A 16,805-nucleotide genomic window follows, 5' to 3' on the forward strand; every position below is an offset into this window, starting at 1 on the left:
CACTATGAAATAACGTGCCGCAAAGCAGCTTCAAAAAGAAGCTATTGTTGCGATGTGACTGAGGTGTATCATGCATTTAGAGTAGTATTCGCAAGAACAACGCGTAGTATTCTACCACGTTGGCCCCGTGTTTCAGAATCTGACGATGCAGTAGACTTGCAGATTCATCCTTATGTATCAGCAAGCTACTGCTACTTACTGTACATAAACTTTCCAGAGCCAGAGGAGTTTCCGGAGTTTTGGAGTCACAGTAGCATACTGTACTGTACCTGATGCCTATCTTGTGCTCCGTTTGACAACGTCTTTTGGGTCGCTTGGCTACACCTAGACCTGTCAGCTCGCCGCTAGTGCCATGTACTTTATAGTGTTTCTCCATATTGCAATTTATTTTCATGCGCCTCGCAAACACAACCATCAGGGAAAAGAGCTGTCAGCCCAGATCATGGCCCATTATTCCCCAGGAGTCTGGACGCAAACGTTGAGATTTTTATTGCTCCCCCAGATCTTCTGTCTCAGTGCCAAATTCTCCGGATTTCCAGTCCAGTCTGTGTTCGCAACTTTAAGTTATCGTTATCTTTCACGCCGGCGCGAGCCTAAGTGCAGTCGTCGGAACTTTATATTGAAGCGACGTCCGCAGCGTCACACTCTGTGGAAAACGGTCGAAGGGACGTCGACATCTTTCTAGAAGTCTGGATGGTTGGAAATTCCTTCTCTGCTTCTGACGGATGTCTTCCGGTTGCAACGTGCGGAGAAGCCCTGCATAATCACAACCACAAAACCTCACAACAGGTTCTCCCTACGCCAATTCCAGCTATTTAATCCGTCCTCTCAACGGCCTTCTTCAGCCTCTCACGTAAAAGCAACCAGAGGCACCGAGTACGGGCCGTTTCCGACGCCATGATATTGGTCGCAACTGATTGGATACCCCGACATACGGGTTTGCGTGCTTGATTGGGAAGTTAGATAGGATTTTTCATTGGATCATTCAGGCTGGTGGCGTTGGGGTAAAACTGGGAGTTTTCTGTGTGTTGCTTTATGCAAGGGCGTATGCAAGCTGTTGATGAGGCAATTTGTCTTGTGCAAAGGAGGGGTCCGCTTCTTGAAGGTGTGGATGGGTGGGGGGAATAATATATTCCGACAACCCCAGGAACGACCTTCCTGAATATCACGAGTTTTGCGGGCACCTCGCCGACCTGCTGGGAATATCACACTTCAAATCGCGATGTAGAAGCTGGGTCGTTGTGACACAACATGAACATGAACCTTATCCTGTAACGTCTCCTTTGCTGGGCCGGCACCCATTTGCTTTTTCTGTGGGGGAGCTATCTTTCTCTTCTGGAAGGCAGATAAAGGTAACATAATACAGCCATCAGAGCTGTTTGATCGGGCATTCCATTTGCCTCTTCAAGAAACCACGTGCTAACGAGTTGACTGTAGAATCTCGAGTTGGCTGTTGCATCGGCTTCCTCGCTATGCATGTATTCACTAGGCACTTGACAAAGCAATATATCTTCACTGACAAAGAACTTTATTTCTTGTCAAACCTCGACGGGTCGCGTTGGTGCGAGGAGGCGGCTATCTGTTGGCTTGAAGCCTCTGAAGATCAGTATCGTCCGGAAAGGTACCATTGCGGGATTGCCGATGTGGCAAGGCTGTCTCCGTTGGATGTTGGCATTTAAACTTTGCTGCTCGTCATATGTTGTTGGTAGAGAGGCCGTTTTGTCCAGTGATCATTGCATTTCATGCATGGCATCAGCCCCAAAGAGTCCTGATCCAGACCAAAGAAGATATGGGAGACGCCGTATACTGAAACGCTGTCGCTTGTCAAGTACCTTTCTCATTAATCGCGGGATGCATTCTGTGGTACAGCATTTAAGCGAGACATTCGCTCAACCCCGTACTCTTGATGTTTATTGCTCCTTGAAGTCTCACGGGGCAATCGAGTGCCGTACACTGAGCCACATGGCGACATAGGAGAATGTTCCATTGTGTCACTACGCAGAGTTGGTAGTCCCAACTAAACATGTGATACGGGGAAGTCTGCCTCGTCTGTCGTACAACATTCTTCGACAACATCAGCTTTGCCTATTGAACCGGCATAACCGACAGGTAGGTAAAGTTTTATCGGCAAGGCTGCAGGTAAAGTTCGTACCACTTTCAAATTGTTAGACGTAAGGCGGGCGAACTGTTTTCGTGTGTCACTTGAGGCAAAGCGATGATTAGCAGATTTTCAAATTGTAAATCATCCTTCAAGTACTACATAGCAAGGAGATTTGAAAGCAGGTGTAAGAACCTTCATGCTCAGTATACAAAGATTTGCTGATGAGTTTCTCTTTTCCTGTGAGGTATGCGTCCATCTGTTTTGGCATGATATCTTCATTGAGCGTGACACTACATAAAACCTATATTGGTTGAGAGTTGATCAGCATCCCCTCAATTTTGTCGAGTTTATCACATGCTAGTGTCTGTCGCCACTCTTTAATCAAATAGATGTTGGAGAATCTACTCTGATCGGGTAGTGTAGAATGATTCAAGTGAAGACGGAGGATGTGGACAAGAGCATTGATGGATCGTAGCCTCGAGTGCCCTGAATGAAATACTCCTTGTCCCATTTGATCCAACCACTATGTCGTAGCTTGCTCTATCATCTGCTTCTATGGTCACCTAACATTTGGATTCCAACATTCCAATGAATCCAACATTACTCCTTTCCTTGTGCATAATGCGGCACACCACCAGAGCCTCAAACATTGCAACATCCTTAGAATTTCAGATCAAATCACAAGACAACATGTGGCACTCAAAGCTATGTTACAATTTCTGAAGTAGTGTCATTCTATATCAGCTTTTTCCACGAGAATACAGGAGTTTTCAGCACCCATTTTCTCGGCAGTCATTCCTGTACCTGAGGTTAAATCTGGTCACATTCAGCCCTTTCACACGTACATCCCTCGTGCGTAACACTTCCATACGCAAGGCTCATACAAATTAAATGAAGTTAAATGGCATGAAGTACTGCAATGATCCTATTGCTAATTCTAATTCTGTTTCCGGCATCCACATTGCTCCGACTTATCACTTAGTGGTAGTGCTTTCGAGCTATTCAAAACTACGTGGCGATGAGTCAAATATCATAATGTTTTGACTGTTTTCTCTCTACTAGGTAAGAAGCAAGCTAAAGGAAAGTTATGTGTCGATAGTCTGTGAGTAAAGTACCCGCAACACTATAAAACAAATTTTTGATTTTTGCTTCACCTCCTAGACTTTGGACCCTCTTCTTTCAGGAGGAAGGTCTCTATAAGCGACAATCTGATTTTATTGTTTTGTTATAATGTTTAAGTCATTCTTAATGATTAAAAACAGTCGATTTGATATTAGTGAGTACTAGATGACGATACTGACCATGTTAATATCGTTTTGTTTCCATATAATCACTTTTGACGCTTCCGTCAATAAAGCCTTATATAATCTACAGTCAGGCATCTACCCCTATTGGAAACCCGAACTAGGTACAGAGTTTCTTTGCATTTCTCATTTCTAAACTAATGTTAGATATTTCGGCAAGTGATTATGAACTCGATGGCTGTTTATACCAACTCCGCTTTTATAACGACCACGATACTATGATGATTATCAGCATAACCACGGTCGGTTTTTAGTGTGTATAAGAATTATTTTGTGTGCATTATCAGGCATAGCTTCGGATATGGCGTTTCCACCCATGAAATGAACTCATATTGCTCTGTGTACAGTTTCATTGCACAATTTCTGGTCAGGATACTGATTAGGTTGTAGAAAAGACAAGATATAAGTGCTGACTGTGTCAAGAAAGAATCCCAGAAACCAGGTGTGGTGGCGTCTGAAGGTCAGTAGCGAAATTGATATCTCCTAAAAGTTTTACCTTCTACAAAATGCGTTGTTCCTTCTACCTCACTACAAGGCTTATAATTCTTTCTATTTTTTATTCAGGATCACATCAGCTACATTTTCTCACTCGGCAATAGCCATTTTTATCAACAATGAGATGGCGAAGAGTGTAACTTTTGAGAGTCAAAAGGAACATGAAAACATGGTCAAGGTAGCGCTTAGATTCCTATGTGGGGTAGTTATTATTATTTACCTTTTACTATTAACGCTTCGGTATAAGTGAAAGAGAAGAAGACAAGCTATGTTTTCTGTCCCTGGGACACAGTGTATTCTTAATACCAATGGGTCTATCTAGACTTTTGTACACTTGGACTTTTATAACTTGACGAATCAGTGAGAACTAGTAGATATTGGCCAAATTAGACAAGAAACTGCCAATATCTGGATTGGTGAGTAAAGCAATGTAGCTTAAATACCCCTCAAACACCGCTGACTTTCAAGTACCATCCAAAACTCTTCTTCCTGGAGCGACTTTTTTGTTTTATTTCTTGGATTGCCTTTCTCTCAGTGTTGCTCGTCGCATCTAGTTTTCCCAAAGTGTACTACAAGCCTTCAGCTTCCGAATTTAACAAGTTGCTACTTTCTATTAAATGGCATGTATCCGGTAACGTTAGAAATTTTCATTTTCATTTTCGGAAGAGATCTCCGGGACGACCTAATTTTGATTAAACAGTAAATGTACAAGAAACGTATCACGGCAGAGAAATGCTGCAATTCTCCACTTCCTAAGACTTGACAACAATTATATGAAATAACCACAAGGTAGACTGTTGAACTGAAGGTAGGTAGGACGCTAAGTTTCTGCGATCCTCCTGGTGCTCTAAAACTTTCTTCTGGTAAAGACAAGTAGACCAATATTATGTAATGTAACTGACAACATTTCTCAATCTATCGTAGTTAACATCTCTCTGTTGCTATTGCTCAAGCTTTACCTCAAAGAACGACTTTCAAATGCAATTGAACGCCTGTTAGACTTCCGTTCGTATGTTTATATCAACACGAAGAGGCTTATAATTTTACTGCTAACTATCTGCGTTCGCAGAACTTGAAGTCGAGAGAAGCAAATATCTTCTGGTTGGTCCCAAAACCAGCCTTGTATTATAACTCATGTTCCTTTCGTAATTGAAGAAGGATTACATTGATACACATACCTATTGTGAACGCCCACCTTTTTATTATCGTATCACTGCAGTGTGTTCATGATGTCTTCTTCCACTGACTTACCGGGGAAAATACAACTGTAGTCGTTTGCGTGAGCTACTCGCGCGAATATCAGCAGTGACATATGGCATCTTCATTTCCCCGGTTATACCAGAATATGAAAAGCCAGAATATGAAAAGCAAAAGATAGAACACGGCAACAGGTATATCCTTCTGCTCAGCTTGATTTCGACATTTGATAGACACCAGCTCCAGGAGTCATTTATTGTTTTAATTGCCTTAATAGTAATGCAGCATTATTCATAATATTGCCCCAATCCTATGCCTATATACTTCTAACGAACATCATATGTTCCGATAATGATTAGTCCAACAAGAACAAAATCTAAATTTAAAATCAAGGCCATATGCATGCAGCAAACTCCGGGTATCCCCTCACATTCCCATAAATTTGACTCAAATCATCGCTCAACATCTGTGGCCCATCCAAGTATTTTTTTTGCTGTGCGAGAGTATGCCTTTTCAATGCAATATTCCAGGCAAATCCTGAATGGCCAACCCCTGCGAAGTCCGAAGCTTTCAACATGACCAAAAAATCTACCATTGCTTGCTGATCCCATGTCAGGGCATTTAATTCAGCCAGTGCCACTCCCTTGAGAAGATCGAACTTTGTAACTACAGGAATGTTGACGGTATTATTGTTCTTCGTTGCCTCGAGGGTGAACTTTGCAACTTCATCGAGGTCTCCTGATGAAACATAGATTACAGACGGTTGCGATTGCGGAGTTTGATCAAGATATAATCTGGATTGGGTCTCGAAACTGGAGAATGTCGAATCTTGGGCAAGTCGAAGCTCCGCTGCATCCTTCTCAGTTCGTAAATGGACTCCAAAGAAGGCGTTCGGATAGTAGTCTGCAGTAAGGTTTATATTGGGTGTGTATTGTTCCGCGAGTCCCTGAATGACTTGGGTCGCGAGTCCGCGCACATCCGCGCGGAATCTGAGGAGTGAGCCGAAGTCAAGAGCAAAGCCTTCACCATCTGAAGCGACGGGATATTGCAAATGCGATATTTCAAGGTCAACAACAACTGGACCCTTTCTATCCTTGATGTAGAATTGCCTTAGCCAACCATAGAATTCGGCGCGCCAGGTTATGGGATCGTGGAAGGAGGTTCCTATGACTTTCTCCAGTTTTGGCTGGCCATGAATTGGATTGGTAAAATTGACCACACTATCTGGCAGAAGTGAAATTGCGTCATATTCGGTGTTGAGGTCTTTGATCTTCGCTTTCGACTCGAGTATATTAAGTCCGGGGCAGCTGAGGCGTACCGAATGCATGAAGTATGGCACGTCGAACATGTATTCCAAGTCCGTTTTGAGCCCCGTACTTATGTGCGATATATCTGAAGCATTTCGTAGTACGATACTGGGGAGCACAAGGCTTGCACCCGCCGCTACTGCATATCGGATGCAGTGTAGAACGGAACTTCGAATGCTCCCAATCCCTCCCGCCGACTCATCGCATGTGAAGACCAAGCTCTTATTCCAGTGGGTCTCGTAGCAAACTTCTTTGAGGGCTTCGGACTCGAGTACGGGGACGTCGAAGAGGTCTACTGTCGAATCGATCGCGTGCGTGGAAGTAGTAGCTGTCGGCTTGGTGGCACCGGAATAGATGTTCCAAGAAATGTTGTCGGGAAGCTCGTACGGTCGATCAAAGACAATCCACAGCCAGAAGATGGAGATTGTGATTGCAGCAAGGGTAGCATACCGTTTGTTCACCCCAGCCGGGAGTTCAAGGGCCATTTCAACCCTTCGTGACTGTCTGGTTCATTGTTCATGTGGTTCTGAAGACGGACCAGCCGTAGATAATATATGCTTGGCGACGGTCGTTGTCACTGATAGCCCCTTAATCGTCGGCTTTAGCGAGTCGAAACCCGATCCCTCGTCGGCCTACCATATATCTCCCTAGCATTTGACATCTCACCCCTTCTGTCAGCAAAGAAGTCTCTCGTATCTTGTTCCGCCTTCGGACGTTTTAAGCTTAGATTGACATGAACATTAGGGTGCGGATCGTGGCCATCGTGGTCGGCGCCTCTAGATGTCCTATCCTATGGCTAACGGCTATTGGCTGGACCTTGGCGACACCAACAACGTTGAAACAGGGGGGTTCTCAAAATAGATATATGTTCTTCCATGAAGCTAGTTTTCGGTAGGAAGCATCAATCGACCTTACTCTTGTTGTTAGTCCCCCACCACTCCCAGAAGTATCTGCTTCTCGTTAGTGATGTTGCGCTGAACAGAAGTTGTTAGCCAAGGTAACTGTAATAAAGAGGACTTTGCAAGCCATAAATACCTGTTCAATGGACCATGTTGATCCTCTACAATAGAGTTGTCGGAAATCATGGACCTCTCACAACTTGGGATCACACACCTGCCGCCAACATAGCCGCCATGCACGACAGGATGCAAGAATGCGGCCACGCAAATGTCCGTTTTGTCTTTCTCATGGTATTCCTTTCCTCAATTCGTATCTCTATGTTCGCTGTTTTCTTCTTCTCGTATTCCATTGCTTTACACCTTTACCGCCCGTTTCTTGTCTTTCCCTCGTTCCTTCTTGATAATGATATATTACTCTTTCCTTGTAGAGCTTGCACTCATTCAAGTTTTCATTATTCCATCAACCTTCGCTGCCGATCGAGCTCCGCAGGCCGTCACATGGTCAACGAAAACCCATGGGCCAGATGGACCATGGCATGCCGTCTCTGTTAGCATTGGAAGTCCACCTCAAATTGTTGATCTTCTACCAGGTGGAATGTGGATGTCAAATGTGTTGGCATCAACAGTATGCACAGGCAGCATCGCCGTCAACTGCGATGTGTCGAAAGCAGGCTTCTACGATGGAAAGAAATCCACCACCTTTGTCCAAATCCCACAAACCGGAAGCATCCAAAATGAGAGCTTCTCAAAAACAGGCAATACTTTATCAACATTAGAGGGGAGCGCAGAATGGATATTTGACACTGCCACAATACCGATGCAAAACAGCGGTAGTGGCTTAGATTCAAGTGGTGGGAGCTTGGAATCGTACACATTGGCAATCGATAATTTCGTTATGTTAACAGTAACTTCCGGCGTTGAGACGCTCCCAGATGGGACGACTTATCCAGCGCAGATTGGAAAGTAAGGACACACTCTCCCCCTCTTATACGTGTCTCGTCAACATGAAATACTATATCTACCCGTTTAGTCTTCCGTGGCAACCCATTTATTCAACCTTTGTTAAGATCCGAAGGCTAACATGAGAACTTTCTAGATTGGCATTAGGAGCATCTAATTTTAATCAGTCATGGGCACAAAATCCACCTAACCCCAGGTTCAACGGTACACTTCTTCCTGGTGCACTGGTAGAGCAAGAGAAAGCTCCTTCGAACTCATATGGAATGCATCTAGGTGCTGTGGCGAAAGGGATCTCCCCTTCATTATACTTCGGGGGATTCGACCAGACCCGAGCTTTAGGATCCGTCAGTGCTCAACCATATGAAATCTCGAATCTGCCCATAGATCTCCTCGACATTGGGATCGGTGTTGCGGAAGGTTCATCACCTTTCAATTTCACTTCTGTATCTGGATTGTTGACCAAGGGAAATTCGTCCATGGGGGTAGCTACAACAGTGTATGTTGAGGCACCTCTGCCCTGGATATATCTGCCAAAAAGTGCGTGTGATGCGATAACCCAGAGCCTGCCCGTAGTTTTTGAGGATAAATATGGTCTCTACTTTTGGGACATTGAAGATCCAAGATACGCAAAAATTGTCTCCTCGCCGGCATTCCTGTCCTTCACATTTCGACTGAGCGGCAGCGTCACTAATAACATGACGATAAATGTTCCATTCGCCCTCCTGAACCTCACACTTACTGCACCTATCATTGACAAGCCCACCCCATATTTCCCTCTGCGACCAGGTCTCGGACCACATGGGAAATATGAACTGGGTCGTGCATTTCTTCAAGCGGCTTTTGTGGGCGTCAATTGGCAAACCGCAATGGGAACTGGTAATGGTGTTTGGTTTTTGGCGCAAGCTCCGGGGCCTAACACTCCAAGCAAAGGAACGCCAACTACCATTAAATCCAGTGACACGTCAATCGTTGGTTCTACTGCTGTTTGGAAAGACACTTGGAAAGGTGCGTGGACAGTTCTGAACGATGCGGGCGATGTTGTTAGCGCACCTCCTCCGGCCACAACCCCTTCTGGCACCTCTACGCCAACTGAGACTCCCGGCAGCGTAAAAGAAGCAAGTAAGCTGGGCGCCGGAGCCATTGCAGGTATCGTCGTAGGTGTTGCAGCAATTATCATGATTGGGTGTCTCATTGGGGCTTGGCTCTGGTTCAAGAATCGCAGATCGGATGGTACTACTGGGGAAACAGAGCCTCTTACACCCGTAGCTGCCACCGGGTGTTCACAGCCATATCAATCAAAACCGTGGGAGATGGAGTCGAATGCCATTGTGAGAGAGATGGCAACAGATAATACACGGAAGCTTGATTCTACGGACCATGTCTTTGGTAGCGCGCCAACGGAACTAGATACGACGAGGAGACCTCGGATCCCTGTGGAGATGGCAGGGTGATTATACTGTTTTGCCTTGTTTGAGGCTTCGTGTACAAATAACGACTCTGAACATATTTTTAATAAAATTCAATCAAAATTCTATAGATACGGTATGTTCCTACAGTTCAGAAGTGTAGAAATCTCATTGCTATAGGACACTGCGGAGGTTCAAAGTTACAAACCGAGCGATGACGTTATTACATGCGCTAAACTAGAATGATTAGTATATAATGCATACAGGACTCCCTGAAACCATGAGTCTTTGTCATCAAATATTCACATATGAGCAAACATATACAGATCTCTCTTCCTCCGAGTCTCTCTCTCTATCACAACACATATTCCTTATCACTTCTAAACAACTTCCCTATCTTATTCTACACTACCATTATACCAATGCCAGTAAATAGCAAACAACCTCAAAGCATTTAAGTCCACTACCCGAAAATGTCTTCCCATAAACCTCCGCTAGATACAGGATAAGAAAATCCAGACTCAAAACCATTTGTGAAAAGCTAAAGGCATTATGGAGAAAAATTCACTAACAACAAACTTGAAGGAAACCAAAAGCGCGAGGTGGCTGTCTAAAAGTCAGACAGAAAAGAGGTGGCCAATTCCGGAGATGATGCATATTATGGACGAAGCGATATAGTAAGAATTGATAGGAACCTGATAGGTGGAGAATGAAAAGCCATTGTGGTCTAAGATGCAAATGGCTCAATCTTGTTCACCTGTATGTAATTCAAACATTTCACATGAGAAATACTAGTATTCGAGTATGTATGAGTTGATTCATTTATATATCCTAAAACTCCTGTGTTGGCCCTGTAGTTTGAGTAGCGTAGGATTTTCTCTCCACTTTGTAGCCGACAGCCCATATGATTGATTTCCACCAACTCCATCGCTCAAATGCCCATGTTGTTGTAATTCTATATCCTTCATGATCCCATGCAGCGAAAAGCAAATTATCCCTATACATGCCCCTGGCCTGACACCCTCTCTTTAATTTGAACGTTCTTAACCTTGTTCATTCTCATCTCTCATCGCTTATTGGAAATTACTATTTGCAAAGGCTTCAGTGGGCAGTTTGTGCTACGTATCGTTAGTTGCGGGTCATTGAAAATAAAATTAAAAGTGGAAATTTACCCTATTCGCTTCGAATGCAACAAATGCCTTTTCTAGATCCCAACCAGTCTCGGTGAGGCAAAGTATGGCATACTGTAAAGTAAGGCCAGTCCTCAGAACAAGCTGTTGGGCAAAAGCTTCTTGTTGTTGTTGTTCAGTCACAGCGGGCGCAGCTTCCAATGGTACTCCTCCTACGGCGGCGACTCGTGGTAAGGCTAAAGGTCCCCAGGCTCTCAGAGTCATCATGTCACTAATGACTCTTATGGCTGGCCCTCCGGGTCCTCCAGGGCCCAATACGAATGTGCGAGAGAAGCTTCGGAGTGCTTGTTCTGGTTTATCGTTTTCCTCCTCGAATTCTCCATGCATGGTGATGATCAAGCCGTCGACTCCGCGTGCGCTTTGTCCATTTGGATCAACTAGACCGGGTAAAGAATGGCACTCGATAAGGTATTTCTCGGGTTGTGTTTGGAGGTCAGGATGGCGGGTCGCAGGAAGTGCAGACCAGACAGTATTGATTGCCTGGCTTCCACGGTGGAGTCGACTCATCTGTGTTGGGAGGTTATTGACCCTGACAAGATTTCTTGAATATTTCAAGTAAGGTGCCCAAGGAGCAATGGGCAGAATTTGCTTTGGGTTCCGTGGAGCTGCCATGTTGATTGCTAGCGAGAGCACGGATTCATCGTCGTAAAAGTTTGTTAGCAACGCAGACCGATTGCTGTCGTAAAGAGCAACAAATTGTCTGATAAAATTTTCCCCAACCTGGCCAACATCTCGGAAGTCAGGTGTTTGTAATGGTATAGGATATTTTGTTGCCTCTATGGTAGAGGCAATCTCCTCTGGAGTACGGAACTGAACTCCATTCAGTATCTCTAGGTGAGGGTATTTTTTGACGAGGTCGGATTTGATGGCGGGTAGTGATGGTTCGATCGGGTTTCCAGTAAGAATAAGGGTGACGAGATCTCGAAATCGTGTTCCCCAGGCATCGAGTGAGCTGAGTTGTGCAATTTTGTTTCTTGAAAGATCAAGATTTTTGATGTCCGGAAAAGTTTGTGCGAGAGCTGCAACATCCTTCACATCGACCAGATCGTTGTCTGCTAATGTGACACTGACAATGGCCTCCCTTTTCTCGCTTCGAGTTTTGAACAATCCATCGCATACTACCATGAGCGCAGGGAAGATTTTGGATGTTGTTGTACTGCCATCAAATACCCCCATTTGTATCAGCCCCGGGTCTTGAGCCAGGGCTGCTAGATTCAGTAGCTTAAGGTTGGCGTCATATCTGGAAGCCAGAACACCACGAAGACGTTCTTTCGTCTCCTGAGCGCTGACGGAAACTTCGTCCTTTGGCTTTTCCAGTCTCGAGGACGGCGGTTCACAGGCCGTGATGCTCAAATCCGCCCCAGCAAAGGAGTAGCCGTTCAACTTCTGTATCGCTAAAACGTCATCCGGACTGGCAGTGATAATGACCGAGCCACCTTTTTTGAGTGACTAATCTGACGTTAGCAAGGTTTGAAACCTTGAATTGGATCGATCGTGGACCATGGCGTGGTAAAAGCAGACATATCGAGCGTCGACTCATTGGGAATTGGTAATCGAAAGAGTCTAAAAGACGGCGACTGTGCATAAACCTTGAGCAGATCCACGACCAAGTTTACAACATACCTTCTTTATCTTCACAGGTTTCGATTTTGGGTCGTGTGCACTCGCCTTTCGCTCTAAGAAGGCGAGCAGGCTTTCCACCCCTCCATCTGGATTTGACGCTGCCTTGCTTGAGCTCAAGCCATCGATCTGGAGCGCAGAGTCCGTAGAGGTTATTCGAGATTCTAAAACGTTGGCCTGGGGCAGTTTGGCGTTCAGACCACGCACAATGGCCGCCTGAGCTTGCAACAGTTTCTGACTTGCAGCACGACCTTGCCCCCCCCTTCCACGTCCGTTCCCTTGGCCTCTAGATGGTGTATCCGAACCAACATGCCCTCTGCCAGATCGGCGCTTTTCTCCTGCTGCGGCGGCATCCATGACCAGATCCCCATCTCTGTCCAACCTAGTGGGACCAGCCTTGCGCTTTTGAATTCCACCTCTGCCACGAATACTAGGAGAAGAGTTGCGAGGGCCCCGAGGAGCCGGGGACGAGCGCTGCATTATATCGATGAGTGTATGCTCGACGCGACTGGTTTGTTTGTATGAGGTTCGATCCGTTCTTCGAACAATGATAGAGGGGTTGTTCGATTCTGTCGTAGATGTAGTGGGAGTAAGTGGTGTGTGCGAAAGAGTGTCGTAAAATAAATGTTGTGGTAGGAACCAGAGCGAAGGGAGTTTTGAGACGGTTCCTTTATGAGTATTGATGGTGATGTGCGCTGGTTGGGAACGGAAGGCAGCTGGCCAAAGGAAGAGTTGGGTCTGACAGAATAATGGAGGCATTCGGCGGTGCTAGCTACGGTGAATCTTCGGTTAAATGGTATTGAGTCAGAGACAACGTCATGTGATTGGGCCTAGACCAGGCAGACTCCAGCGTTTCTGTTGAACGGGAGCAGGAGCAGAATCGGTTGGCCCGTTTGACCTTAAAGTGGTGTAGTTTAGAGAATAGGCCTGTTCTCATGGTGCGCAGAAACATACTAAAGATTGCTCTACCTTTGGTCACCAGGTTCCTAAGGCCAAAATATGGCCATGCGGAAGAGAGAAATGAAAACCAAAATTGATCTTCTTCGTTGCCTTGATAAAGCCGTAAACACTTTTCACAGTAACCGTACTAATATCTATCGAGAAACCATCTTCTGAATCGAGAAGTTTGTTCATGTATGGTAACCTCGAAGTAGGTACGATTTGGACCCTGCAGGTACATACAAACGCAAGCCATCGCCAGGTCCCGCACTCCCACATGGTGGGCCAGCCACAGCCGGAACTTTTGAAAGCTGTCCTCAAAGCGCACCACGTCTCGAAACTAAAGCTCTCCCAGCTTCGAATTGCTCACGTCAAGGAAACATTTTCGTGTGCTTTTGCCAATTAAATTATTTGTTTCTGCATTCTTGCGCGACACCAATTGGGTCCCGCGCCTATAGCTTTATGTATCTTTGAGCGGTCTCGTTCTCGCACCCTGCCGCAAGGCTATCTCATCGAATATTTTTCGACCTACACCTGTGATCCGCAACAATGCCTCCGAAGTCGAGGTTCACCAGGCTAGATGCCTTTACAAAGACGGTAGACGAGGCCAGAGTGCGGACAACCTCTGGAGGAATTGTCACGATAGCTTCGTTGCTCATCGTTTTTTGGCTTGCTTGGGGCGAATGGGCGGATTGGCGGCGGATAGTTGTGCACCCAGAATTGATTGTTGATAAGGGACGAGGTTTGTGGACCCATGTAGTAAATCTTCAGCGGAAGGACAAATGCTGACTCGATGCGCTTGGAACAGGTGAAAAGATGGAGATACATTTGAATATCACTTTTCCAAAGATACCTTGCGAGTTGCTAACCCTTGACGTGATGGACGTTTCTGGGGAGCAACAAGTCGGAGTCATGCATGGTGTCAGTAAGGTCAGACTTGCACCAGAAGCTGAGGGTGGTCATGTAATAGATATCAAGGCTCTTGACTTGTAGGTCTCAGTGGACGAGATGGAAATTCTTACACTAATACTCTTCAGACACTCAGACGAAGACAAAGCGGCGCATTTGGATCCCGAGTACTGTGGTGGATGTTATGGAGCAACTCCCCCTCAGAATGCGCAGAAGCCAGGATGTTGTAATACTTGCGACGAAGTTAGAGAGGCTTATGCTAGTGTATCTTGGGCTTTTGGGCGAGGAGAAAACGTAGAGCAATGTGAGCGCGAACATTATGGAGAGAGACTTGACTCTCAGAGAAAAGAGGGATGCAGGATTGAGGGCGCACTCCGCGTGAACAAGGTCATCGGAAATTTCCACATAGCACCCGGACGAAGCTTCAGCAACGGTAACATGCACGTACACGATTTGAACAACTACTTCGATACCCCTGTCGAAGGCGGACATGTCTTCTCCCACACCATCCACCATCTTCGATTTGGACCTCAGTTGCCGGAAGAATTGACCAAGAAGCTTGGAACCAAGACGAATCTTTGGACAAACCACCACTTGAACCCGCTAGATGACACCAAGCAAACTACCACCGAGCCGGCATACAATTTCATGTATTTCGTCAAAGTTGTGTCTACATCTTATCTCCCTCTAGGATGGGAAACCCAAGCATACAAATCGCAGCTCGGCAGCGAATGGGTTGGAATCGGATCATATGGACACCAGCATGATGGCAGCGTAGAAACACACCAGTACTCCGTCACAAGCCACAGACGAAGCTTGAACGGAGGTGACGACGCTTCTGAGGGACATAAGGAGAAGGTTCATGCTCGTGGTGGTATTCCGGGTGTATTCTTTTCATACGTGAGTATCCCACTCTTTCTCAAACCATCAACTTTCTAACAATCATATAGGATATCTCGCCAATGAAGGTCATCAACCGCGAAGAGAGATCAAAGAGCTTTACTGGATTCTTGACTGGACTTTGTGCAATTGTTGGAGGTACCTTAACAGTGGCAGCAGCTGTAGATCGTGGTCTTTATGAAGGAGGAACCCGCCTTAGAAAGCTACAATCTAAGACGATGTAATGGGCAATTTCGAGTACGGGTTTGGCATGGTACGGAGTTTTAAAGGAGTTGAATACTAGCCATTAGCAAAAGTTGACGGTTCTTTGGGGATAGCCATGTTTACTACATAACCTAAATATCTATACTACTTACCAGTGCAGTAGAATTTGACGTCTGATTGGTGAAGGTGTTAAACTAGCAGATGTTTCACTACTTGTAAACCCAACAGTTGAAGCTGCTGAAGATAGTTAGAAGAAATGAGGGCCGTCTGTTGTCTCTGATTGGCCCGCAGACCACCCATGATCTCCCCAAGTTCAAGAACCTCGATGATGGAGACCCTATCAATTGAACGTACAGTAAAACCTCGACTTAAGGATGCGCCCGGGACCGGCAATTTCTTAAGGATATTCGAGGTATTCTTATAAAGGGGATTACTAATCAAGAAATATACCCTATTTTAAGGGGAAAATATTATAAGTCCTACGAATTTTACGAAAATCTTAAGTTATTCGTCGTATATCCTATAGATTCTACCCTTTTTATAAGGATATTGTTAACAAATAAACGATCCGGACCGTTAAATATAAGGATATCGTCGAGGTAAGAGGTTATCCTTAATTTATAGCCAAAAACACTTGGGACCGGGTGACACATCCTTAAAAAACAGGTATCCTTATGACGAGGATCCTTATGAAGAGGTTTTACTGTACTCCCAAGTTGTGCCTAGCTAGTGCATATCCAGGTTAAATTTTATTCCGCTATATGTTATGCATAAGGCGTGAAAAGAGCCTTATATTGTTCTCCCTAATCGATAATCCCCGCATCTATGAGGTTTCGTTTTACCAGTATCTTACTCACTAACTTCAAAGAGGCTTCCTCGTAATAAGAGTGAGCGAACCGAGGGTAAGTACCGCTTTTAAACATACAGTACAAGACTGCAGTGACACGGGCGTCTGTCTCTCCACGATCTGCATGGCGATCACTGAGATACTGTAGGTACCAGATGTAGGTTGGAGGCGGGACTTAACCGATGGAACATCTTGGTTGTTCTATGGATTAACGTACTGTCGGGGCTGACCGAGGAACATAATCTTGTGTTACCTTTGACTCTGGGGGTCAGATGGCGTTTTGAGTGGGAGGACAGAAAGGTAAGACATTGATTGCAATACCGTCCGAGGAGATGAGACGAGTTGAGATGATCAAGTGCAGCACTACCTCGGCGAATAAGCACATAATAGGCTCAAAGAACGCTGGACGTTGAACCGAACGCACTGTCAATTGACTACCAAAATATCTTGAATCTCGTAAAGGTCCTCGGCAATTGGTCAGCGTTATGTCGAGTGAGGCTATTTCCAAAACAGGGCTTGCCATTCAC

The 16,805-nt window shown here is 45.3% G+C and overlaps 4 protein-coding genes across 4 annotated transcripts; 2 read left to right on the forward strand and 2 right to left on the reverse strand.

The window, feature by feature from the left end:
• Positions 1 to 5,485: 5,485 nt before the first annotated feature.
• Positions 5,486 to 6,889, reverse strand: GLAREA_00769 (uncharacterized protein; the record flags this gene model as incomplete). The annotated part of the gene is made up of 1 exon (XM_008085527.1): positions 5,486 to 6,889. One exon carries the CDS (start codon positions 6,887 to 6,889, stop codon positions 5,486 to 5,488), a length of 1,404 nt encoding a protein of 467 aa, XP_008083718.1.
• Positions 6,890 to 7,706: 817 nt separating this feature from the next.
• GLAREA_00770 (Acid protease) lies at positions 7,707 to 9,714 on the forward strand (the record flags this gene model as incomplete). The annotated part of the gene is made up of 2 exons (XM_008085528.1): positions 7,707 to 8,266; positions 8,400 to 9,714. The coding sequence occupies 2 exons, from the start codon at positions 7,707 to 7,709 to the stop codon at positions 9,712 to 9,714; spliced, it is 1,875 nt and encodes a 624-aa protein (XP_008083719.1).
• Positions 9,715 to 10,742: 1,028 nt separating this feature from the next.
• GLAREA_00771 (NTF2-like protein) lies at positions 10,743 to 13,238 on the reverse strand (the record flags this gene model as incomplete). Its single annotated transcript, XM_008085529.1, has 3 exons — positions 10,743 to 10,787; positions 10,842 to 12,308; positions 12,483 to 13,238. 3 exons carry the CDS (start codon positions 13,236 to 13,238, stop codon positions 10,743 to 10,745), a joined length of 2,268 nt encoding a protein of 755 aa, XP_008083720.1.
• Positions 13,239 to 13,967: 729 nt separating this feature from the next.
• GLAREA_00772 (uncharacterized protein) lies at positions 13,968 to 15,451 on the forward strand (the record flags this gene model as incomplete). The annotated part of the gene is made up of 4 exons (XM_008085530.1): positions 13,968 to 14,160; positions 14,227 to 14,407; positions 14,456 to 15,227; positions 15,278 to 15,451. The coding sequence occupies 4 exons, from the start codon at positions 13,968 to 13,970 to the stop codon at positions 15,449 to 15,451; spliced, it is 1,320 nt and encodes a 439-aa protein (XP_008083721.1).
• Between the last annotated feature and the right edge of the window lie 1,354 nt (positions 15,452 to 16,805).

Source organism: Glarea lozoyensis (genome assembly GCF_000409485.1).
Source record: "Glarea lozoyensis ATCC 20868 chromosome Unknown GLAREA3, whole genome shotgun sequence".
In the NCBI taxonomy this organism is placed as follows: Eukaryota; Fungi; Ascomycota; class Leotiomycetes; order Helotiales; family Helotiaceae; genus Glarea; species Glarea lozoyensis.